This window comes from Pseudophryne corroboree, chromosome 9, assembly GCF_028390025.1.
Source record: "Pseudophryne corroboree isolate aPseCor3 chromosome 9, aPseCor3.hap2, whole genome shotgun sequence".
Lineage (NCBI taxonomy): Eukaryota > Metazoa > Chordata > Amphibia > Anura > Myobatrachidae > Pseudophryne > Pseudophryne corroboree.
In genome coordinates, this window is record NC_086452.1 from 428,079,989 (window position 1) to 428,094,039 (window position 14,051).

The window sequence follows — 14,051 nt, forward strand, 5'->3', positions numbered from 1 at the left end:
GGTTATATGGTTTCTGTATAGGGAAACTACTGGCTGATTTATATTTACACTGCAATTTAGATTTCAGTTTGAACACACCCCACCCAAATCTAACTCTCTCTGCACATGTTACATCTGCCCCACCTGTAGTGCAGCATGGTTTTGCCCATTAGTGTGCTCTTTTGGTTTACTAAGAAACCTGAATAAGGCCCAGTGTGTCTAACGTATTGTGGTGCAATGTGACCGGGCGGACTGTATGAAGAGCACATGTTACGCAGATTTGCAGTTGCCAATATTATGCCAGTAAAAGGTAATAGGGCATGCCAGCATGTGAAACTGGGAGGCACACGGGCTATATTTACAGTGCACTATGTATGTAGTCTGAGTGTTCTCGGTATTAAGTGTACACTCACTTCAGTACAGGGTGCAATCTAGTCCTCAGTGCGAATTAATATTCAGCTTTGAGAATGTGAAAAGCAGAGAAATGAAAGCAGAACCTGGAATAATTATATTATAAATATGTGTCTGCCTGAATCAATCTAAAGTTGTGCAAAACCATCGGCAGCTGTAGATCCATTTGTAGATTCTGTCCTTTGCAAAAACAGAGGAATAATATCCCGGAAAAGTAGGAATTCTTAGATGGCCTGATTGGCTATTTTAATCCCAACGTGCCTTCTCTTCCCCATGCATTATACAGCAGCCCACATCCTGCACATCTCGTAACTAACTGGGCCGCAGCTTCCAGTGTGCCACACGCTACCGTACACACCTCCGGGTGAGGCCGGTCCCAGACTGGGAACCTTCGCAGCAGAGAATAAATTAAACAAACTGGGTCAGGACACTGGAGATTTGATGGCCTCCATCAATATCCCCAGGTTGGCTTCGCTAACGAGGTCAAGCGATTTTTCTAGAATGTGCAAGGTGCCGCTTACCGTGCTTTCCTCCCCAACGAGGAGAACTCATCCGAAGTGATGTGCTTCAAAAAATTGAAGCAGAAGAAAAAAATCTGTACGGAAGATGACAGGAGGAGAGACAGAAGAACACACACAAACACAGAAAAGTTACTCACGGTAATATAGCATAGCCATCTTTATATAAAAGGACAGTACAGCTTTTCAGTATCATTTCTGCATAATTGTTTTTTTTTTTTTATAATTTAGGAGTAGCTTTACTACCCTCCACCACTTGTCCTGTTTCACTATACTACAAAATAGCCAACTACAGCAGATTGTTATTGTGTAATTCACAGTATTGCCCATATAGACCATCACCAACTGAAACTAACTGCTGTGCAAGGTTCTTTCGGGTACACACAGTCCGATTCGGATTTGGAAGCAAAGTACAAAAAGCAACAACTTTGCATCTGGAACAAACCATACTGCAATGCAAGGGGAGCAAATACATTTATATTTTTTCTGTGCAGGGTAAATACTGGTTGCCAGTTTGGACACACCACACCCAAATCTAAATCTCTCTGCGCGTTACATCTGTCCCCAACCCCCTCACCCCGCAGTGCAACATGGTTTTGCCCAGGTGCACAGTTACTTGCTTTACTTCAGAATCAGATTCAGGCCCACGGTGCGGCCAACACATACAACAAACCTGTTTGAAAACACAGTGGGGGAGATGTATCAAGACACCTAAAAAATGTGGACAAATTGAGAAGTTGCCTATAGTAACCAATATCTACCCTTTTTTTATAGACTGTATTTGATACATGCCAGCTACAGTAGGTGCAGACTAGGTAATACAGGCAACCTTCCACTCCACATGGCATGATACATCTCCCCCAGTAACTTAATATAACAGGACAAACATGTAAACTTAAAAATAACAGAAAGATTTCAAAAAAAACAAAAAACAAAACGGATTTCTACACCAGCTACCAAGGAGCCGATTTAACAATGAGAGATATTCTTGTTATCACTCGTTACTAATCTTAAAATGGTGCTCCAACCAATCAGCACCTTTTATTTTTCAAACACATGACATTCAGAATCTGATTGGCTGCAGAAACATTTAATAGTAGTATTGAATGATAGCAAGAATATCGCTCATTGTTAAATATCATCAATCATTCTTAGTAGATTCATAGTTCAAGTTCCCCACACTTGGAAGATGCACAAGAGAGACTATGGGGTATATTCAATAACTGTCGGAAGCTGCAGTCTTGCCGGAAAGACAAGACAGCGGAGGAGACGGAGCGGATGGGGGAGGAGAGGAGGAGACGGGGGGAGCAGCAGCGGAGGCTCACGGCAGTGTCCACCCGGCTCCAGCAAGCGGGACGTCGCTTACTGGAGCCGGGTGGATGCTGCCGCTGGATCCCTGCTCTCCCCGCTGCCCCCCGTCTCCTGCTCTCAGCTCACTCATCTCAATCCGACTTTTTTTAAAGTCGTATTGAGATTGTCGGAAACGGGGCTAAAACCTGTCGGGTTTGGCCCCGCTTCCGACAATGGCCCTCATTCCGAGTTGATCGCTCGCTAGCTGCTTTTAGCAGCAGTGCAAACGCTAGGCCGCCTCCTTCTGGGAGTGTATCTTAGCAGAAGTGCGAACGAAAGATTAGCAGAACTGCTCGAAAAATATTTCATGCAGTTTCTGAGCAGCTCCAAACCTACTCCTACCTTGCAATCACTGCAGTCTATTTAGTTCCTGTTTTGACGTCACAAACACGCCCTGCGTTTGGCCAGCCACTCCCCCGTTTCCCCAGGTACGCCTGCGTTTTTACCGGTCACACCTGCGTTTTTTAGCACACTCCCTGAAAACGGCCAGTTACCACCAAGAAACACCCACTTCCTGTCAATCACTCACCTATCAACAGAGTGACAGAAAAGCGTCGCTAGACCTTGTGTAAAACTGCATAGTTTTGTGTGAAAGTACTTCACGCGTGCATACTGCGACCCGTACGCATGCGCAGAAATGCCAATTTTTAGCCTGATCGCCGTGCTGCAAACAACGTCAGCTAGCGATCAACTTGGAATGAGGGCCAATGCACGCTGATCGCGGCTGAAGCCGCCGATCAACGTGCTTTCCGACAAGCCTGGTTTCCAGACTTGTCAGAATAAATGGGGCCCTTCCAACCTAAAACTGTCGGAAACTGCCGTCTTTCCAACAAGACGGCAGCTTCCGACAGTTACTGAATATACCCCATTAGTGCCTGCTCAGATGACCTGTCACACATACACACCGGAGGAAGCCATTTTGTATGCTGAACCAATATTTAAGAGACTGGAACCTACCACTTCACTAGTAACAAGCTCCTAGGGTATTCCAATGAGGAAATGCCATAAGAGCTGCGGGAACTGGTTCACAAGACAAAACCAACGTCCTCTTCCTAAACCTGCATTACATAACCTGCGTAAGCCAGAGTTTACATCACACGCTTTACAGAAAACACTTCGCAATCAAACAGCCATATGAAATCAACTCTGCAATCAAGAAATGCAGCAAGTTGGCTATTTAGATTTATCTTGGCACTTTTGTCACTGGAAAGTTGCAGGTTATGATTGTCCAAAATAAATCTGTCAAGAAAAAACATTTTACAGTGAGCTACCGTATTAAAACTAAAACAAACAAAAATACAGAGAGACAGATATGCCAATCTAGAATGTCTTTTGTTCCTTTAGTATAAAACAGAGATGGATCCAATGATATACTCTGGTGCCATCACTGGATGAGGTGAGAATTCTACCCACTCACAGAGGCCAGACATCAGCAGAGCTTTCTCAGTAGTTTAAGATTATTCATCAGTAAAGCCCCGTACACATGGGGAGATGTGTGCTGAGCGAGGGGGGCGCTCACTACACACAGCGGTGAAATGAGTGATGTGCTAGATTGTGCCACTCTAGCATCGGCGACAGCGTTGCGCGGGCCCCACATCGCTATCGCTATGGGGCATACACACGGAGAGATCCGTGCTTATTTTCTAAGCAATCTAGTCAGATTGCTTAGAAATTAAGCACGGATCTCTCCGTGTGCACCCCCCTTATCGCCTATAAAACTTTGACGGGTACATTAGAATAAAACGCTCCAGTACAAGACTTAGGGGTATATTCAATTAGGGTCGAAAACTGCCGTCTGTCGAAAAGACGGCAGTTTTCGACTTTTTAAGGTTGAATAGTGATTCGACCTATTCAATCCCAGCTGTTTTTTTTCGACAAGTCTCAGAATTCATATGTAGAAATGTAGAGTGGTGTATCCTGGGCGCCCACTTTAAGTGGCTAAATGTAGAAACCAAGGCAATGGTTTACTTCAGGAAAAAGGTATATAGACTGAGTGAATTATGAATACCTTCAATGAGTGCCAAGCAATTGCAGTATAAAAGCAATAAAACATGTAAATGTAATATAACACAATGGGCATAAAACACATTAGGGATATATGTCCCAGTCAACTTGATAAAACCAAATGTACCAATAAGGTAGCAAAGGAGCCGCAGGTGGTATATATACAGCAGGGTGGTCCAGACTTCACCCTGCTCTGGCTCCCCCCTTGTAATCAGGCCCTGGTGTCCGTCATTTTGATGGGCTTTTAAGTAGTATAAAATATTAACCTAGAAAGTACTATAGTTAAATACTATGCTTAGCTACATATTTTGCATGTACTTCGTATCACAATTCTAAACCTATAATAATGCACCCATCAGAGTGTAAAAACAGTTATTGATGAAACTGGCATCTGAGAAAAACAACCTGATTACAAAATAAAGCGCTGCATACCGGAAATTAATTAATGCTAATTTAATAACACATTAAAAGTGATCAATTACAACACATAAACATATTGCATTCACATAAACCCATTTATAATAAAATTATTAAAAATGATTTAATTAACCTATAAATGAATCTAGATCAAAACCTATCAATGATGCATCACTGGTATATTAGCTATCTAATAACTGCTTGACTTTCGCTGGGGGGCCCCCTGATCTCCGTTAATCGATCACAGTTATATCCTTTTAAGCCATTAATTGCCAAGATGTTAGTTTCCAGATGACCAATTAGTGAGTTAGTATAGCAAGTGTAGTTAGTAAAACCAGCAATGTCCATTCACTGATATTAGTATGACAGTTTAGTCCTCCAAGGTTAACATGGACATATAACCATAGTATTAATCAGCTCTATTGCAAATCACATAAGCTGTCCTGGGCACTGGTTGCCGAGTGGGCTTTGATAGTCAGGGAATCTCACCGACCAGCTGATTGTCTGCTCCGGCAAAGTTTCTGCTGTCGACTCCTCCCTTCGACCGTGCCTCACCTCAGACCCGCTCGAATATACGTGTCCCAGAAATCAACGTGGCTCAGTCCGGTTGTTAACCTCCTCGTTCTCAACGCGTTTCTCCGCCTTTGAATTCAGCGGCTTCCTCAGGAGAATTATTACTGTGACTCCCATTCACCTATTTAAATAGTATGTCACTTATCCATTTCCGGGCGTCATCCAATCCCGCACGCACAGCTTTTGCGTGTCAAGTGCGTTCCGGGATTTCAGAGACAAATGGCTTTCAGTCCTATTGCGCACGCGTGTTTTTTGCGTCTCACGTGCGGTTCAGAGTGTTATCATTTCCTCTTATCTCACTTTATCGGACGATCAAATACTCGTATCTTTATTACGTCTCAGATACAATTCAAATCTTATTCTGCTCAGGACTGTATTAAATGTATTATAAATATAACCGACACTCCCATATCTATTATATCAATATAAATGATCACTTCTATTGCCGCCCGATGGTAAACATTAATAATTCATATCATACCTAATATCACTATACCTAATGACCAAAATTCAAATTAGATTAAAACAATTAAATATTTCAAATATTTTAAATATTTTCAATATCTTAGAGGGATCCCCGAACTACTACAGTGCACAATGTCCAATTCAATAAACATATTGTTAAACTCTTAATCACGAGAGATAGTACCTTTATGTAATTCCTTGACCGGTTTGTCTCCCAGGTACTCAAATACCTATATGATTGGATGATTCATGGGATATGTATACCCACATATATCAATAAATATACAGACATATATCAAGAGAGAGAACATGTATCAATAAGTATACAGACATATATCGCTGGAGAGAGATAATACCAAGGATTTCAGTATAGTTTCTTAACCAATTCATCACACAAACCCTTAAATACCTATATAATTAGATGATATAAAAAATATATCCACAGTAATATATTTCTTTAGGCCCTTCAACTTACAAACTGAGACCCTACTCATGACAAATATAATCAGTCATTATTAGGAATATCCAGGATTATACTAATCACCCTATAACCAAAGGAATATCATCCAAGAAATGGAGATCCTTTATCTATTATCGACAGTGTGAACGTCCCTACCCCCTATAACCCATCTCATATTAAAATACAAATAGTGACATATAGCCATTCAAATATGTGTGTGCACCCACCACAAGCACACACACATCAATGGCTCTTAATCATCATAAATTTATATACATGTCTAGAAGTAAGCATGCAGGACAACAACCAAACAACCAGTACCAGAGCTTGCAATATATATATATTTTTTTTTTTTTTTTTTTTAATATATATTTTTTCATGTTACCATTTATGGTCTAATAGATGTTATTGAGCTCGACTGTGTCATTCAGGCCTTCTGGTACCATTGTTCCCAGGCGAAAAATCCAGTAGGCTTCTCTCTTACAGAGGAGTCCATACCGATCCCCGCCTCTAGTTGTTTTGTGGACCTGCTCTATTCCAAACATCTGAATATTCTTTATATTCCCCAATTCGCATTTACTAATATGATTATAGAGGCTCTGTGTTCTTGTCCCATTAGTAATGTTCCTTTTGTGCTCCATTAATCTCGTATGTAACATTCTGATCGTCCGGCCAACATATTGTTTACCACAGCCGCAGATAAGAAGATAAATAATAAAGGAAGATTTACAGTTGATGAATTCTTTTATAGAAAAGAATTCCCCTGTCATTCTAGAACTGAACCTTTCTATTTTACGGCTAGTGAATAAACAAGTCTGACACTTACTATTTCCACATCTGTGAAACCCAGCTGGTTTCACTGGTAACCAGCTGTGGTTCACATCTTCTCGTAAGGTGGCGTTTTTCATATGGCTAGGTGCCAATTTCAATTTAAGATTGTTGGATTTCCTAAAAATCACTCTATCACTACACCCATTCCCCTTGTTTAGAATTTCATCCATCTGTAATATCGAACTGTTCTTCTTAATTATTGCCTTTATTTCATTAGCATGTGAGTTATATTTTGTAATGAAATGCACCGCTCTATTTGAGTCATCTTCCCCAATCTCACCCACATTATCATTATTTCTCTTCCTACCCTGTAGTAGGCAGCCCCTATCCATAAGGCATACTTCCTTATAAGCTTTACTGACCACCCTAAGGGGGTAACCTTGATCAACAAATGACTCCATCAATTTCTCTGCTTGTATTCTAAACATTTCATCAGTGGAACTGTTTCTTTTCAATCTAATAAATTGGCCCTTAGGCACATTATCACGCCATTTTTGTAGATGGCTACTACCATAGTTCAGAAAACGACCTTGATCAACATCCTTAAAGAATGTGCATGTATTCAATTTGTCCTTTGTGGCATCCAGTGCGATATCCAAGTACGAAATGTGAGTTAAACTATATTTATAAGTGAACTTAAGACCAAAATGATTATTGTTGAGACCCTTTAGAAAATCCAATAATGTGGCCTCATCACCACCCCATATAAAGAATAAATCATCAATAAAGCGACAATATAGGACGAGATCCGCGCCCAGCCCGCCCCCCCACACATGTTCCTCCTCGAAACGGCCCATGTATAGGTTAGCGAAGCTAGGCGCGAACCTCGTCCCCATCGCTGTGCCCTTTAACTGAATATAATAATCACCATCAAAAACAAAATAATTGTGATGTAATATAAATTCTATTGACTTTAATATAAATTCTGATATTGAATCATCCGTCAATAAGTAATGCTTGACGGCTACCACCCCTAAATCCTGTGGTATATTAGAATATAGGGCCTCAACATCACAAGTGACCATATAATAACCCTCCTTCCACCGTGTGTGATGTATTAAATTAAGAAAATGTGTAGTATCTTTAATAAAGGATTTCAATTGACGTGTGTGATCTTGTAAAAATGAATCTACATAGTGGCATCTGAGAATACTGTGACACGCAGACGTAATTTACATATACACCCACATACACCTTCCCACAAAGGATGCAAAAAAGCCCTGTTTAGTGCGCCATAGACTTTGTGACTTACCTGCGCCATGCAGGTCGGGGGACAGGAAGTGAAAGCTAGGAAAAGAGCCATGGGGACGGACCAGTGTCGTTCCCGTGGTCCCCGGCTTTGTGAACAGCTGCCATTAGCTGCATCCTTTATATGGAGAGAGCAGCAGCACGCATGGGTTGCTGTGAATGGAGCCCATTCCTGCAGGGTACTATAAGGAGAATGCAGCCTTAGTGAGAGCCCCGCACATAACATGTGGGGAGTGCTGCCAGTCACAGCAAGGCATCTGACAGAGGGAGAGATGGCAGTGTGAGAGCAGCAGTACCCAGAGTACAGTGAGAGGGTGATGCCCACCTTTAGGGGTGCCCTAGAAGAGTGTGCCAGGTGTGAGTCTCAGGAGAGGACTTATTGGGGTGAGTGGTTGGAAGCCACGCAGCATGTTCGGAGCCCCCCATTGACAAGAGTCCTCGTTATGGATGAGAGACTGTAATCTGTGATGTGTAGCACTACTGGTCCCAGAATGTCCTGGTATGTACTGCTGTTCGCCATATTTATGCTGCTGCAATTAAGTGATGTGCTGGAGGAGGTGCCCTGATGTAACTGATATGATTAATGTGCAGGAGGAGTTGGCGTGATATGTTATCTAATGTAACCATTATGCTTTGTGCTGGAGGAAGTGTTCAGAAGTAATCCCCGCTATGTCTCTGCTTTTATGTTAAATAAACTGTTTATGCTGTTTTATGAGATGGCCTGGCGCCCAATTCTTTCCCGACACCTGTAGTCCACTCCCACAATGCAACTGTAATTAAACACCTGATTATTCAGGGGACCCACTGGTACCTGTGCCTTACCCATGACCAGCCGGAGGAGAGTAAGTGTGATGCACCATGCATTCCTAGTACCAGCCGGGGGTCACATCACAAGAATTTTATAGGTGTGTCACAGGCAGCATCTGATACCAAAGACAGTGACAACGGGACTAGTGTACTGAAATAGACCTTTGCTCATGTGCAGGCTCCGTGTTCAGCGCGTGCGCCAACTGGTCCTGCGACACAGCATCAGACGGTCAGTGATTGACAGTCTGATGCTGTTTGGCATTTAGGGGGAGGAAAGAGGCCAGGATCTCAGTTGTTGGACGGACATTTCCTGGCCTCTTATAAGGTACTGCGACGGCCTGAATGCTAGACTCCATGAGGGACCACAAGCTGCCCGATGGCGTTACAGTGATCCAATGCTGCGCCCTAGGACAAAGCTCAGATCACTACCGCAGCAGGAGGCATCTACTCAGAATAGATACATGACCATGTGATAATATTTTCGGATAATGGAGTCCACATAATATACGGTCAAGAAATCAGCAGCGATAGCTACTCCAACCACATCTGAATTTGCCCCCGTTAGCGGAGTAAAAAGCATCATTTAGGAAAAGAGACTGAAGAACAGGAATGGCTGCTTGTGGCGGAGTGCCTAAGTCACGCCAGCGAGAAGCGCCACACGGCACAAATAGTATAGGTGTAAGAGGACACATTTGTATGCAACGCCACCGACCTACAGTGTTGTGGATTCACAGAGATTCTCTTGAACGGGTGCAGTATGTCTGACTGGCGGGGTCAGCTTACCGACGCCGGGATCCCAGCAGCATACCGACGCCGGGATCTCAGCAGCATACCGACGCCGGGATCTCAGCAGCATACCGACGCCGGGATCTCAGCAGCATACTGACGCCGGGATCTCAGCAGCATACTGACGCCGGGATCCCCTCGGCTCTATTCCCACTCTATGGGTGTTGTGGACCCTGTTGGTCGGCATGTCGACCATCGGGATAGTGAGGGGGCGTGATGCCGGTGGAGGTCATGTGACCACCGGTCACATGAATACCACCCCTCTTGAACAACATCTTTATACATCTATACTCAGATATGGACAGTGGAAGGCCGGATTAATACAATACACATCACAATACAAGCACAGAGGGTGACAAACAGCCGGAAATTCTGCTATGCAGTAACCTGTATTTATCAGATACTCCACATTTTGTTACCACCTCTTCTGGAGTCCCAGAATAATGGATGACTAACACTTGGGGGGGTCCCTGTTGATAGAATGTTAAGCACAAATGCTCCAATCAATACTGCAAAATGTAAAATATAGAAATGTAAGGTTTTATCCGTTGTATTGATTTAGTAATCTCTGTGTAGGGAGGTTCGGTTTGCCTCTGCGAGAGCCTTGCACAGCAGTCAGCTCTCACCTGCAGATATTTCCTGCATTTCCTTCTCTCGGCTCTCGCTAATTAACCAGCAATAATACAGCTGCCTGCAGCTTTGCAGCAGTGGATAAACAACAAGCCTGGAAGGGAAATAGCCTCAGGTAACGCTCATACTCATTTCATGAAAGAAACCGCTACATGCAGACTTTGTGTAAAAATGTCTGGTGACGAAGCTGATAAAAACAGTCTGAGTATATGTAGAATCACATCAGAACTGTGCTTCACAAATCCAGGCCCCAATATCAGCTAGCGGAAACCGGTAGGATAATTACTGACCAAACCGGTAGGATAATTACTGACCAAATCATTTGTGCATGATTAAAGAAAGCCTGAAAACATGAGCTGTAGGGATTGCGCACAAAGACCCAAGTCGAGAAGCTTCCATTCCAGGGGTGTTCAATATGCGGCCTTCTCCAGTTGCTGTGGGAACTACACATCCCAGCATGCCCTGCCACAGTCTGAGCATGCCCCAATAGCAAAGCTGTGGTAGGGCATGCTGGGAGGTGTAGTTACACAGCAGCTGGAGGGGCTGCAAGTAGAATACATCTGTTCTATGTCAATAATTCATTAAAGAAGAGCATTCACTTAGACCTACAATTTTTGTTAACGCCTGGTACCTTGTGCATTATGCAATTAGCAAAGATATAGATTTACAGAAATGGTGATGATTCCAAAGTGGGCTGTCAGAAATGCAGGCACCGAATGACAGCTTATAGGACGAGTAACATTTACCTCTTCACCCTTGATGAGACGATCTGCTAGCATGTGCCTGGAAATGAAAAGGAGCGGAAATTAGCACCAAACAGGATTTCAGATGAATGTACAGTACAGGGGACTGGCACCTTTAATTGGGAAATGGACATGAAATCTTCTCTGTTGCACCCATTTCTATGCAACATTTAAATATCATCAGCGCTTTAAAATTTGTGCAGCCACAGTAACAAGATACAGTACATTGTCATTAATATAGAGGGGACAAGAGGGTAGACTTTCAGAGCGCTATATGTGGATGGCATGACGGAGGAATTCCCACTCTGCTTACGCCTCATTGCTGTTGTCACAAGAGAGCCAGGACGGAGGTCGCTTACCACGTGCAAATCAGGCGCACCGAGAACACAAGTGCTCACCAAGTTTTGGGCACAGAGGAAGCGGAGTGTTAGACAGAACTACGGTGTTTGCAGAGAAATGAGAATGTTTGAAACTAGATTTAAGTTTCGGGAGATATTCTCTGCTATGTAATACTATAAAGCAGTGTGTAAATGACATAAGCAGGAAAAGACAAACGGTGGTGCACATGTGCCCCCTGCCTGCCCCATTCTGGAAGCCCTCCCTGCCGCTAATGATGGTTCTTCTGCTGGCCAACATGTCCAAGCTATATAGTCACCAAACTACTGTCTGTGACGAAAAGTGTGAGACTGATGGCCCAGTACAAGGCAACCTGGGAGACCCTACACCTGCCTACTTCCCACCGGCATGTAGCCAGGAGAGACAGGGACAGTTCTGCAAGCTCGTAGCTCAACAACCTGGGTCCCATATACTAATTAGGAAATAAATGGGAGGAAGAGGTGCATTTCCAACATATCGTGTACCAAATTCTAATTAGAAACTAAAGAGGAGGAAGAGGTACATTTCTGGGAATTTTATAGAAGTTCTAAACTATGAGAGATTTAGTAGAGATGAGCGCCTGAAATTTTTCGGGTTTTGTGTTTTGGTTTTGGGTTCGGTTCCGCGGCCGTGTTTTGGGTTCGAACGCGTTTTGGCAAAACCTCACCGAATTATTTTTGTCGGATTCGGGTGTGTTTTGGATTCGGGTGTTTTTTTCCAAAAACACTAAAAAACAGCTTAAATCATAGAATTTGGGGGTCATTTTGATCCCAAAGTATTATTAACCTCAAAAACCATAATTTACACTCATTTTCAGTCTATTCTGAATACCTCACACCTCACAATATTATTTTTAGTCCTAAAATTTGCACCGAGGTCGCTGTGTGAGTAAGATAAGCGACCCTAGTGGCCGACACAAACACCGGGCCCATCTAGGAGTGGCACTGCAGTGTCACGCAGGATGTCCCTTCCAAAAAACCCTCCCCAAACAGCACATGACGCAAAGAAAAAAAGAGGCGCAATGAGGTAGCTGTGTGAGTAAGATTAGCGACCCTAGTGGCCGACACAAACACCGGGCCCATCTAGGAGTGGCACTGCAGTGTCACGCAGGATGGCCCTTCCAAAAAACCCTCCCCAAACAGCACATGACGCAAAGAAAAAAAGAGGCGCAATGAGGTAGCTGACTGTGTGAGTAAGATTAGCGACCCTAGTGGCCGACACAAACACCGGGCCCATCTAGGAGTGGCACTGCAGTGTCACGCAGGATGGCCCTTCCAAAAAACCCTCCCCAAACAGCACATGACGCAAAGAAAAAAAGAGGCGCAATGAGGTAGCTGACTGTGTGAGTAAGATTAGCGACCCTAGTGGCCGACACAAACACCGGGCCCATCTAGGAGTGGCACTGCAGTGTCACGCAGGATGTCCCTTCCAAAAAACCCTCCCCAAACAGCACATGACGCAAAGAAAAAAAGAGGCTTTTTACTGATATTTGGTGTTTTGGTTTTGACATGCTCTGTACTATGCCATTGGGCATCGGCCTTGGCAGACGACGTTGCTGGCATTTCATCGTCTCGGCCATGACTAGTGGCAGCAGCTTCAGCACGAGGTGGAAGTGGATCTTGATCTTTCCCTAATTTTGGAACCTCAACATTTTTGTTCTCCATATTTTAATAGGCACAACTAAAAGGCACCTCAGGTAAACAATGCAGATGGATGGATTGGATACTAGTATACAATTATGGACGGGCTGCCGAGTGCCGACACAGAGGTAGCCACAGCCGTGAACTACCGCACTGTACTGTGTCTGCTGCTAATATATAGACTGGTTGATAAAGAGATAGTATACTCGTAACTAGTATGTATGTATAAAGAAAGAAAAAAAAACCACGGTTAGGTCACTGGTATATACAATTATGGACGGGCTGCCGAGTGCCGACACAGAGGTAGCCACAGCCGTGAACTACCGCACTGTACTGTGTCTGCTGCTAATATATAGACTGGTTGATAAAGAGATAGTATACTCGTAACTAGTATGTATGTATAAAGAAAGAAAAAAAAACCACGGTTAGGTCACTGGTATATACAATGATGGACGGGCTGCCGAGTGCCGACACAGAGGTAGCCACAGCCGTGAACTACCGCACTGTACTGTGTCTGCTGCTAATATATAGACTGGTTGATAAAGAGATAGTATACTCGTAACTAGTATGTATGTATAAAGAAAGAAAAAAAAACCACGGTTAGGTCACTGGTATATACAATTATGGACGGGCTGCCGAGTGCCGACATAGAGGTAGCCACAGCCGTGAACTACCGCACTGTACTGTGTCTGCTGCTAATATATAGACTGGTTGATAAAGAGATAGTATACTCGTAACTAGTATGTATGTATAAAGAAAGAAAAAAAAACCACGGTTAGGTGGTATATACAATTATGGACGGGCTGCCGAGTGC

The 14,051-nt window shown here is 43.4% G+C and overlaps 1 protein-coding gene across 4 annotated transcripts in view; it reads right to left on the reverse strand.

Moving 5' to 3' along the window:
- MTMR14 (myotubularin related protein 14) overlaps positions 1-14,051 on the reverse strand; it is a 175,678-nt gene that overhangs the window by 52,208 nt on the left and 109,419 nt on the right. For all 4 annotated transcript variants that reach the window (XM_063940996.1, XM_063940997.1, XM_063940998.1 and 1 more), the window contains exons 13-14: positions 11,226-11,262; positions 912-985 (exon numbers count right to left, since the gene is read on the reverse strand). In XM_063940996.1, coding sequence (XP_063797066.1) covers positions 912-985; positions 11,226-11,262 — 111 coding nt within the window. The remainder of the gene's footprint in view (positions 1-911; positions 986-11,225; positions 11,263-14,051) is intronic.